The sequence below is a fragment of the Nannospalax galili genome, unplaced genomic scaffold (assembly GCF_000622305.1).
Source record: "Nannospalax galili isolate Female #2095 unplaced genomic scaffold, S.galili_v1.0 scaffold1111, whole genome shotgun sequence".
Taxonomy (NCBI): domain Eukaryota; kingdom Metazoa; phylum Chordata; class Mammalia; order Rodentia; family Spalacidae; genus Nannospalax; species Nannospalax galili.
Window position 1 is genome coordinate 240130 of NW_008329664.1, and position 11844 is coordinate 251973.

At 38.9% G+C, this 11844-nt stretch overlaps 1 protein-coding gene across 2 annotated transcripts; it reads right to left on the minus strand.

Moving 5' to 3' along the window:
* Positions 1-5273: 5273 nt before the first annotated feature.
* LOC103740239 (olfactory receptor 10C1-like) lies at positions 5274-6266 on the minus strand. Of its 2 annotated transcripts, XM_029567314.1 has the most exons (2): positions 5908-6239; positions 5274-5475 (listed from the first exon to the last, which is right to left on the minus strand). In XM_029567314.1, the coding sequence occupies exons 1-2, from the start codon at positions 6237-6239 to the stop codon at positions 5274-5276; spliced, it is 534 nt and encodes a 177-aa protein (XP_029423174.1). The 2 variants fall into 2 exon arrangements, with proteins under 2 accessions (XP_029423174.1, XP_008839056.2); XM_008840834.2 differs by having other exon boundaries at positions 5274-6266.
* Between the last annotated feature and the right edge of the window lie 5578 nt (positions 6267-11844).

Genomic DNA, 11844 nt, shown 5'->3' on the forward strand with positions numbered 1-11844 from the left:
AGAGCCCATAGTAGATGATCAGCTATGCTAATTGTGTGATTCATCTGTACACTGCTTTGGGACTGGGCTCCACAGAGTGTCTCCTGCTGACAGTGATGGCCTACGACCACTTCATTGATATACATAAATGTAATGTATGTAAATCTAATCTACTACATAAAACAAACTCAAAGACAGAAACCCCACAATCATTTCATTAAATGTAGAAAAGGCCTTTGACAAAATCTAACATCCATCCATGAGAAAAATCATAGAGAACCTAAGCATACAGGGAACATATATCAGCATAATAAAGGAAATATATCAAAAACACATAGCCGAAATCATACTAAATGGGAAAAAACTGAAAGCATTCCACTAAAATCAGGACCAAGACACATACATATACTTTCTCCATTCCTGTATAATATAGTACTTGAAGTCTTTCCTAGAGCAATAAGATAAAGGAAGGATCTAAATGGGATACAAATTGAAAGGAAGGAGTCAACATATCTTTATTTTCAGATGATATGATTCTATACATAAGGAATCCTAAAACTCCACCAGAAAACTCTTAGAAATTATATTGAACGTTTAGAAAAGTAGCATGATATATAATTGACAGCCTAAAATCAGTGGCTTTCCTATATACCCACCAGCAAACATACTGGGAATTAAATCAGGAAAACAGTTCCACTCATGAAATCTATATAGCACTTTCAATAAATCTAAAAAAGGAAATAGAATACCTGTAAAATAGAAACTTTATGACAATGAAGAAAGTAATTGAAGAGATATTAGAAGATGGAGAGAGCTCCCAGGCTTAGGGATTGGTAGGAGTAATATTGTGCACATGGCCATCTACCAAAATCAATCTACAAGTTAAATGCAATGCCCATTAAAATTCCAGCACAATTATTCACAGAAATTGAAAAAGTAATCTCAAATTTCATACAGAAACACAAAGAACTAGGATAAACAATATAAAACTAAACAATAAAAGACCTGCTGGAGGCATTACCATCCATGATCTCAAACTCTACTAAGGAGCTACAATTAAAAAAGAAAGAATGAAACTGGCATAAAACAGACAAATTGATTAGTGGAATAGAATTGAGGACCCAGATTTAACTCCACACATTTACAGTTACCTGATTTTTGACAAAGGAACCAAAAATACAAAATGGAGAAAAGACAACATTTTCAATACACTGTGCTGGTTAAACTGGGTTAGCACGTGTAGGAGAAGGAAGCTAAAACCCAGTTCCTCACCATGCACAAAACTTAATTCTAAATGGATCAAGGACATAGTACCCAATACCCTAAATCAGATAGATGAGAAAGTAGGGAATATACTGGAACTCACAGGTACAGGAAGGTATTAACAAGACTCCTATAGTGCAAGCATTAGGTCCCACATGAAAAATCAGACCACATGAAACTAAAGAGCTTCTACAATTAAAAGACACCATAATTCCAGTGAAGAGGAAACCTGCAGAATGGGAAAAACCTTTACCAGCTATGCCTCTAATAGAGACTAGTATCTAGAATATACAAATAATACACACAAAAAACTAGACATCAAAAACCAACCAATTAAAAAGTGGTACAAGTGTATAAACAGGGAGTTCTGTAAAGATGAACCATAAATTATTGAGAAATACTTTTATAATGTTCAGAATCCTTAGTCTTCAAGGAAATGCAGATTAAAACTACTTTGAGATTTCATCTTACCCCACTCATAATGGCAAAAATAAAAAAAAAAACATTTTTGACAAATGTTGGTGAAGATGTGGACAAGGAGGAACTCTTATACACTGCTAATGGCAGTGCAAACTGGTGCATACACTATGGAAATCTGTGTGGAGATTCCACAAAAAGATTGAAATTGATCTACTATATGAGTCCACTCTTCCACACTTGGGTATATACCCCAAAGACTCTATACCCTACCAAAGAAATACCATGTTATTGCTGCCATTTTCATAATAGCCAGAATTTGGAAACAACTTAGATATTCTTCAACAGATGAATGGATAATGAAGGTGTAGTACATGTACACAGTGGAATATTATTCAACTCTCAAAACTGAAATTATGAAATTCTCAGGTAAATCGAAAAAACTGGAAACAATCAACCTGAGTGAGGTAAGAGGTAATCCAGACTCAGAAAGACAAATGCCCCATGTTCTCTCTCATAGGTGGATGCTACCTTTGACATCTTAGATACACATGTTTCAATTAAAAAATTTAGAGATGTCAAGAAACTGATAAATGGCTGTGTGGGTAGTCAGGAGGCTTCCAGAGAGCTGTGAATGCAGTGATATAAAGGGGATAAGGGACCATAAGTAAGGGCGAAATGGTGTGTGGAATGGGTTGGTAAGAGAGTGGAGGGAGTATGGGGTGGGATAAATAACACTAAAGGCTTATAGAAAAAGCCATATGGAAATCTACCACCATAGAATTACTTGAAGTGTATACATGTAAATCATGAAAGAGAATAAGAGGAATTTTTCTATGACAGGGGAATGTTGTCCTTTCTAGATGTCTTAGGATAATGAAAAAAAAAGAGTCCTCAATACCAGGAATGAACTTCCTCTCTAGAAGCTGTTGACCAGGGTCTCATAGACTTTCAATCAATATTGGCCATTTCCCTTGCTCTTGGTTACCCACCAGAACTTGATGGTAAGACTCTACTGCTGAAGATATGAGAACAGTCAGGGAGAAAACATGCTGGTGCTGACTTCAGAACCTCATTTCTACTGGCTAGTGTTCATGGTGCTGGAAGGCACTCTGCAAGCTACTAGAAGGGAAAAAAAATCATCATCGTCTTTACCTAGCTGTAAATCCTGTGAAATACAATAAAAACTGGCCTGACAAGATAAGTCCACTGGTGTGACACTGGAATACATATAATGGGAGTAACCAACCACTCTTTAATTTGATTTAAGGTTCACTTCCTATGATGGAGCCCATACCCGACAATGATATCAGTCTTAGGAACCTGAGACTAAACAGGTCTCAATACATAGAGAAGAAGTTAATACTAGTTTAGTTTTCTATTAAATATTTGCTGTACTAACTGACTCAATGATTTATTATTATACATATAGATTAATGCATCTCAACTCTCAGCAGAGAAGTTTCTTTATGCAGCTGATGGTGATTAACACAGAAACCCACAATTGGCTGAAGAGTGCTTATCCCTGAATAGTACATCTGTATCAAACTTCTGCTTCCCAAGGTTCAGGGATTGTTGTGGAAGAGGGGGAGAGAAAGATTGTAAGAACCAGAGGTAGTAGATGACCATAAGGAAATAGTTTGTCAGACAGTTGGTCAGTTGTTAATATGAACTCACAGCAAGGCTGACCATGCAGAATTTCTATGCAAGCTCAAGCCAGATGAAATCCCAGCATAGACATGAGGAAGTGGGTAAGAAATGCTAGCCCCACCTAAAGAAATTGTTGCATCAGATGGCTTCTGGGAAGGGCAGAGACAGTCTCTTTCAAAGATGGGACTCTTGGTAGGCTAAGCATGCTCCAGTGGATGGACCCACACTGAAGGATATTTGGAGACACATTAAACTCTATAGACCTTACTATATGTACTATAGAGTATATTAAGTTGGGTGTGGGGGCAACAAGGGAAGGTGAGAATAGGGTAGGGGATCTAAATACCATCAAATTCTATTGTATGAAAACTATCACAGTCCAGTAAAAAAAAAGAAATTTAAAAAAGAAAGAAACAGAACTCTCAGCACAGCAGAAGCCTTGCTTTTTGCTAGCTACTTTTCAGGTACTAAACATGCTTAGCAACTCTTTGAGAATGCCAATTTACTATTCTGTGCTCTTTCAATTTTCTAGGAAAACTAAAAAGTAGAAGACAGATGTACAGATGTACAGATTTTTTGTGTTATACTCAGCTGGATAACATTAAGTTCTGTACATCTGTATTGTTAAGTCTCAAACCCTGGAAATTACAAAAATGAAACACAACCAAGTTCCCTGAATGCAGACCTCACTCCTTCAGTAATTTTTCCTCTACTGTCCATTTTCCATGTCAGGATCCAATCCAGGATTTGAGTAGCGAATATTCATTATGTATTTTACTCTAATCCAATCTGTGGTAGTAAATTAACATTTTCAATTTAATGACCACACCTTTGAAGAAGAAAAAAAAATCCAGAAGCTATTTACTAGAACATCTCTGCATTTGGATTTGTTGAACATTTCTCCCTTTGAAGCTCCTGTGTTTTCTATAAGAAGCTGCACCCTGTCTCCATTTCTTTATTTTCCAGCACCACAGATTTTTCCGGGTCATTTCCCTTTCCCTTGGAAACAGCTCTGCATCGAGCCCTGCTTCCTTTTCTTAGGAATTTCATTTAGAAGCCCATCACCTGGGCACTGAGAATTATATGTTCTAGTCCAAAATCATCCCCTTATCTGGGCTGAGGAATACTGAATTGTATCATAACTTGGAAAATCTTCAATGCATTGTGTCATATACATGCAAGTCAAATGCATACAACTCATAAATCACACAAAATCTTACGATAATTTATATTATTTTTTAGTTTATTGTTTGTCTTTCATCTTTCAGTCAATATTTTGTCTTTAAGTTAAAAATTGTCTTTTCTTTCCTTCCTTCACTTTTTTGAAGAAGTAACACTTTTTCACAAAAAGTGAAAAATGATGTAGCAAGTAAAGGAAAACATGCAAAAACCCAACAAACAAACAAACAAACAAAACCAAAATAATAGCCAAAAGCATCTACAAAATATTTACCATATTTTCTTTCATGTTTTGAAGTAACTAGTTCCAAAACTTAACAGTTTGATTTACTGGGATCTTACACATTTTTATGGCTCATATTATTCACAAAAGCATTCACAGACTGTTATTATATGCCAGTAATCCCTGATATTTAATGAAGTAGCATGATTCAAACAAACAGTTACCAGGGAACAAATAGTCATGTGTTTTAGGCACATGGATGGCAGAAGTCACCAGAAGCAACAGGATTTAGTCAGATATCTGAGATTAAACTAGGTACTTTAGATTCTTAAATGGGATGAAAATATGACAGTAAATCAACGCTTTTTTATTTTCCTCTTCTAAAAAATTAGTAGCTAATTTTCTTCCAGAATTTACAATTAAAATATGGCACTGATTCCAGAAATGGTTCTGAAATTACAGGGATAGTTATTACAGAGGCACCTTATAATATGTGGGAAGCGTGTGCCAGTTTTATTTCTTCAGACCTGCTGTCTGTGCATCCTCTTCTGTGTGGTCCTCACTACCTATATATTGTCAGAATCTTTCTCCTGCCCAGAGTTCTCCACAGTGCTGCCTTTACTTCCTTGTTTCGTAATGTGTAGATTATGGGGTTCAGCATGGACGTCACTGCTGTATAGAAGAGGGCCAGGAGTTTATCTGCTCCTGGAGAGTGACCAGATTTTGGCCTCAAGTAGGTGACAGATCCTGACCCATAAAAGAGTGTTACTACAAGTAGGTTGGAGGAACATGTGGAGAGGGCTTTATGGCGGCCCTCAGGGGAGTGCATGACCAGCACTGCAGCTAGAATTCTGCCATAGGAAGCAATGATCAGTAAAAATGGACTGGAAATGCAGAGGACAGCAGCCACAAAAATCACAGCCTCATTCTTGTATGTATCCCCACAGGCAAGTGCGAGGATGGGGAGGAGGTCACAGAAGAAATGGTCTATCTCACAGGGACCACAGAAGTCCAAGGAGAAAATGAAAGTGGTCTGTAACAAACCTACTATGCAGCCCAGTCCCCAAGACACCATGGCCAGTTGGGCACACACCCCATGACCCATTCTTGTTGCATAGTGCAGTGGGACACATATGGCCATGTAGCGGTCAAAAGCCATGGCTGCCAGAAGGCAGCACTCAGTGATGCCTAAGAATGAGAAGAAAAACATCTGTGTGGCACAGCCCACCCGAGAGATTCCTCTGGCTTTGCTCACAAGGCTCTGTAGCATCTTGGGTACAACAGAGCATGTGTAGCCAATCTCCAGGAGAGACAAGTTGGTCAAGAAGAAGTACATGGGGGTGTGGAGGGCTGGATTGGTCCAGATGGCCAGAGTGATGACTGAATTTCCCATCAGGGATGCCAAGAACATGAGGAGGATGAGGGTGAACAGCAGGAAGCACTCTCCAGGGACCTCAGATAACTTGGAAAATGCAAAGCGTTTGACAGACACGCTGTTTTCCTGCCACAGAGAGCAGTTGAGACTCATCTCCTGGAAGGGAGAAGAAAAAATCATCAGAAGGTTCCTGTGGATGAGGAAATTAGTGACTTCATTACGTTCAGAGCCTCAGTTAAGTCAGAGAAGGAAATCTCTACCTACAATTATGAAATCCCTGTTTAGAAATGACCATTCCTCCCCTTACCTTTTCAAATCAAATCCTTTCTCTGTTGACCACATCAGTTTGTTTTTCCAAAGTGTACCATCTTCCAAAACATTGTTAAAGTGTTAAAGTTATGTGGCATGCTGGTCCCTACCTATAGTCCCAGCTGTGAGGGAGCTGAGGCAGAGGCTTACCATGAGTCTTAGCCTAAATTACAGTGTAAGGCATGCTTTCAAATAAAGGGAGCGAAAAAGGGTTAATTGCTGCTCAGTTCTTATTTTTCTTTTTTGTGTTTCTCATTAATTAGTTGTCAATACCACCAAAGGTCTCTCTGACCTCCTAGTCGCTCTGAATTTCCATTGCCATGCACAAGTTCTCTTCAATCTTTTCAGAGATTATTGGGCCCAGAGTATTCTGTGCTCACTGCAGGTGGCACTCAGACCCAGCAGGTAACAAGTACTATTTTCTCTCTGACCTCCTAGTCCCTCTGAATTACCATTGCCATGCACAAGCTCTCTTCAATCTTTTCAGAGATTATTGGGCCCAGAGTATTCTGTGCTCACTGCAGGTGGCACTCAGACCCAGCAGGTAACAAGTACTATTTTCCCCAAGTGGAATTCCTATTTTAGAGAAAGAAATGTAAAGTCAAATCAGTGATGCCTATGTTGCACAGAATCAAGCCAGGGCATGTCCTGGTGTCTGAAGGTTTTCAAGGCGATGGTCTGCAAAGCATCTTGTGAATGGAGACAGGAGCTGAGAAGTGAGAGGGAAATCAGTCAGTGAACAAAAAGCACCCCAGACTCTCTGCTCACAGTTGTGTGTGTGGCTGAGCACAGTCAGCCCTGAACTATTTTCTTTATATAAAATTACCCAACCTGGTTGGCAGGAAGCCTTAGCCCTAGCTGAGGATGTTTTGGAAATTGATTGCTGCTGGGTGCTGGAAGAGGAAGTCTCAGTTTTCCTATCTGGTAAGTTGACCAGAACACAAGAAATAGACCAGCACCCAAGAGTCTTAGAAGCACAGATTAGACTGGATAGGCCTTTAATATAAAGACAAATAATAGTAGAGGCCATGACATTTGAGGGGGGTAATAAGGTAGGGTTGGAGAGTGGGGTAGGGCCTGAATGTGATCATGCCCTAAAATAAATGAAAGATTACAAAAGTTTTGCCATCCTTTAGTACATCATGTTTGCTCAGTAAAAGTTGTCATTTCCTGTATTTTAAAGTCCATATTTCTTGATATCATTTATGTGAATCTATGAATCAGGTTGCTGACGTATTTGAAATAAAATAGGGACTTAGTCTTGATATGTAGCCCAGACTGGCCTCAAATTTACACTGTCCTGCCTGTGTCTTTTGAGTGCTGGAATGACAGCAATGGGCCACCACACTTGGCTTGATAAAGTCTTATTACCTTTTATCTCTATGGACCTCACATTACAGTCTTGTCAAGCTGCACACCATGTTTACACACTTGGTTTTTTATTGTTTATGTTCTCACAAGAGGCTAGGCTAGCACAGGCCTGCTCAATCACTTAGCATGGTGAACTCTTCAATTCCCACAGCTTTGCCTTCTCTAGAAGTCACTAGCTCTGCCTCCTTGTCTCTGCCCCAATCAGTTACATCTTCTGCTGTCTGCGATGCACTTTAAGTGCTAGACAGCCCTTTCCACTTTGGGGTGATCACTGCTCATTTCTGTCCGAGTACAGCCTCTGACAGAGACTGAGTGTGGAATTTGTTGTTTTCTTTAGCTCTTCATTACATCTACCACTTTTGCCAGTCAGTAGGCACTGGTGAGGCTCAAAAGGTTTCTGTTATGACCTCCATTTTCAGTGTTGATTGGATGTGTTCAAGGGATGGCTAATTAGGTGAAGCGATTTTAATAGCTCACATCCCATCTTACATAGTATAAAGACCAAAGCCCACTCTGTTTGGTTCTCCAAGAATGATCCATCCCTCTAGTACCTCAGATGCTTCTCACTGAATACAAAATTGAAGTCAAGAAAATGTATACAATGAGATGTTGAGGGAACAGGACACCAGAGTTTCTGTGCCTGCTCAATTCAGTAGAGACTTGAGGCTCTATCTGAGCATGTTCCTCTCATTCCACATGTTGTAATAAAAATATAGCATTCTAGGTATGTATCCCAAGTATGAGAACATTCTCTGTTCTTAGTGAGCAGGTCCTTGCTCTTTTGAGACTGGACTGATGTTTGGATTTTTCCGTTTCAAACGTCAGCCATTCAAAATCTAAACATAAGATGCTTTCCCTGAGAAAGGCAGAGTAAAAAAATATTACCCCCAAACTGCTGACACACTGAGTGTTCCCTATTGATGCATTACACTTTTCAAACAGTATTATAAATATTTCCCTATAATACAATTAATTTAAATATATACATTTCTCATATAACAAAATTCATGTGGAATTGAGTGAAAAAGAAAATTCAAAGAAAGGTTTTGTTATTTTAAATCTAAATATGTTTTTAATGTCTACCTACTCTTTAGTCGTTAGTGTAGTTACCTAAATAGCCCTGAATTTGGAGAGCTGTGTGTTGTCTGTCAATGAAACTTACATACTCATGCTCCCTGCTTTGGATACATACCCAGAATGCTATATTTTCATTACAACACGTGGAATGAGAGCAATGTGCTCAGGTAGAGCCTCAAGGCTCTAAAGAATTGAGCAGGCATGGAAACTCTGGTGCCCTGTTCCCTCAGCTTCTCATTCTACACATTTTCTTGACCTCAATTTTGTATTCAGTATTTTATTGTAGAAATTAGATGATGAAGTTTATTCCTATCATTCTAGTTCAACTATTTCAATGTAAAAATATAAATATTGTTAAGGTACACCTGGGATAAACAGTATAATGACAATTCAAATGCAAGTCCCCTGCCCTTGAGCTTCATGCAAAGGCAATCAGGTCACTGCATGTATCTTCTGTAGTGACTGATCTACAAACCACACTAACAGTCACAACAATGTCATTTATATAGATACAATAAAATCTGAACACATATTCATTCTCTATCAATAGCAAGTTTTAGTTTATAGATGTATATTTATTTTATAGAAGCTTGGTGTGCACTAGGCACTGGTGTGGCTCAGAAGGTTTCTATTATGACCTGCATTTTCAGTGGTGCTTGGATGTATTCAAGGGATGGCTAATTAGATGAAGCGATTTTAATAGCTCACATCCCATCTTACATAGTATAAAGACCAAAGCCCACTCTGTTTGGTTCTCCAAGAATGATCCAGATCAATGGACTTACTGTGTGTGGTGTCACATGATTAGAAATGTGCAGCTATGGACTTGGTCCTTTATCGCAGCTTCTTCTATACTGAAATATTCCTTATTTTCTCTCATCTGTAGGAAAACCTGGTATACTGCTGGCCACTGTGACTGAAACCACAGCTTCTGTACTAGAAACACTCAGGAAGTGTTCATCCCACTGTTAAGTGCTCACTGTGTCTTATATTCTCTAACACTGCACACAAAATACAGACTTTTTAGGAGAAGACTATTTGGAGACTTAACCCTGACCCCTAGTTTTCCCCCAGTTCCTCTCCAAGGACCATTCAGCTGATTGATGCTTTAACCAACCCAGTGGATACTGTCAGATCACCCGACTAGATTTCAAGGTATTGTCCACTATGGGTATCTCCACCTCACACTGATAACTTATGTATTGATTTTCCATAAAATAATTAGCTCAGAACAACTCAAACTATTTTCTGACAGGAGAGCTAGGAGTCTGCATAAACAGTTATACTGTTCAGAGAAGGAGACAATAACTAATTAAATAATGACAAGGACTGAACAGTGCTTAGAGAATCAGCTGTCCATCTTGAACCTTCAATGCACTCTCTCCAGCCCCAGTCTTGGAATACCAGCTGTGGCACATACCTCAGTCACAGCTATGGAAGGGAGAGTTAGGTGGTTAGCGCTTCTGATTAACCTCTTCCTGGCTTTCCCTGTGCCCTCTTTACAGCATGCAGGATACACACACTGTCCCCACTGTGCACTGAGAAATCTTTGTTCCAGCCAGTAACCGCATCTGATGTCAGGAAGATGATGTATCTCAGGAGAGAAAACTGTGTCCCTCACGGCAGTACTTCAACATTACACACAATGACACATACACAGAACACACACACACACAGAATACATACACCACACACATTGACACTGATACACAGAGGCTGTAATCATCATATAAGGGTGCCTTTGAGTTTACATTTTCCAGAAAACAATGGGAATAAATATATTTCACTGCTGTCCTCTCTCTTCTGAGTCCTTACTGAGACCTTCTTCTCACTGGTGAGCATCAGGAGGCAGCCTGATCCCCTCCCAAGAGTCACTCTGGACATTTCTATGTAGGGAAATTCTAATGTTTGGAAGCAAAGAGATTAAGTGGCAGACAGTCAGTGTTAAATGGATGAGTGGCTTGAGTTCATCTTAACTGTCTCTGTCAACTGTCTTGTGACGTCCTCAGAACACAAGACTGGGAAGTCAGGAAACTAGATCATAGACTAACACTATTCATTTTCACTCTATGTGATATGAACTGAAGTGAAATTTATTGAGATAAATTCTTTGATCATTGAAAACTGTTAATACAAATTATTAAAATTTTACCATTTCTAGTATACATCAAAAATTGTTAGGAAAGCTATATGCTTAATTTCAGTATTACATCCTTTTGATGATAGTAACATTTTTCCTGATTATTATAAAAGATTTAAGTCTAGGGCCTGGAGAGATGTCTCAGCGGTTAAGAACACTGACTGTTCTTGCAGAAGACCCAAGTTCAAAGCCCAGCACCGACATGGCAGCTAACACCTGTCCATAACTCCAGTTCTAGGGGATCTGACAGCCTCTCCTGCCTTCGCGGGCATTGCATGACATGGGTGCACTTACCTACGTGCAGGCAATACATGCATACACATAAAATAAAAAAATAAATACCAATTTTTTAAAAAAGATTTAAGTTTAGTAAATAGTTTTCTAGTCAGACATGAGTTTGGCAAAGTGCTTACTTGTTTCTATCAAAAGCAGGTAAAATAAAACTAGAAGTTAAAAGTGTATATTAGTGGGAAAGAAATAAGTAAGGTACTAATACTTATCATTACAGAAAAGTCAGAATCTGAATATCTATCATCTTAATGATATAAAAGAGGAATTGCACAGGAACGTCAAGGAAGTTGGCATAATAGCCTCTAAAATTCCATGGACAACACATACTGGCTCATATTTGAGGAGTTGAAAAGCCGTTAGTAAAGCTAAGCTTAACGTCCCTTAGCAATCCTTCTTATGTGGAAACTTTTGAAGCTCTAGAACCTGATGCTTCCTCAGAACACAAGGCTAGGAAGTCAGGAAACTGGGTCACAGACTAACACTATTTCGTATACTCACAGAAGACAGATAATCTAGGCAGAGTCTTTGAGTCTTTGTAGAGTATTCTCTCAGAATCTTCTGAAATTGGAA

Coding starts and splice junctions, on each gene's coding strand:
- LOC103740239 (XM_008840834.2), bottom strand. CDS start 6,266: ATGATTTTTTCTTCTCCCTTCCAGGAGATGAGTCTCAACTGCTCTCTG.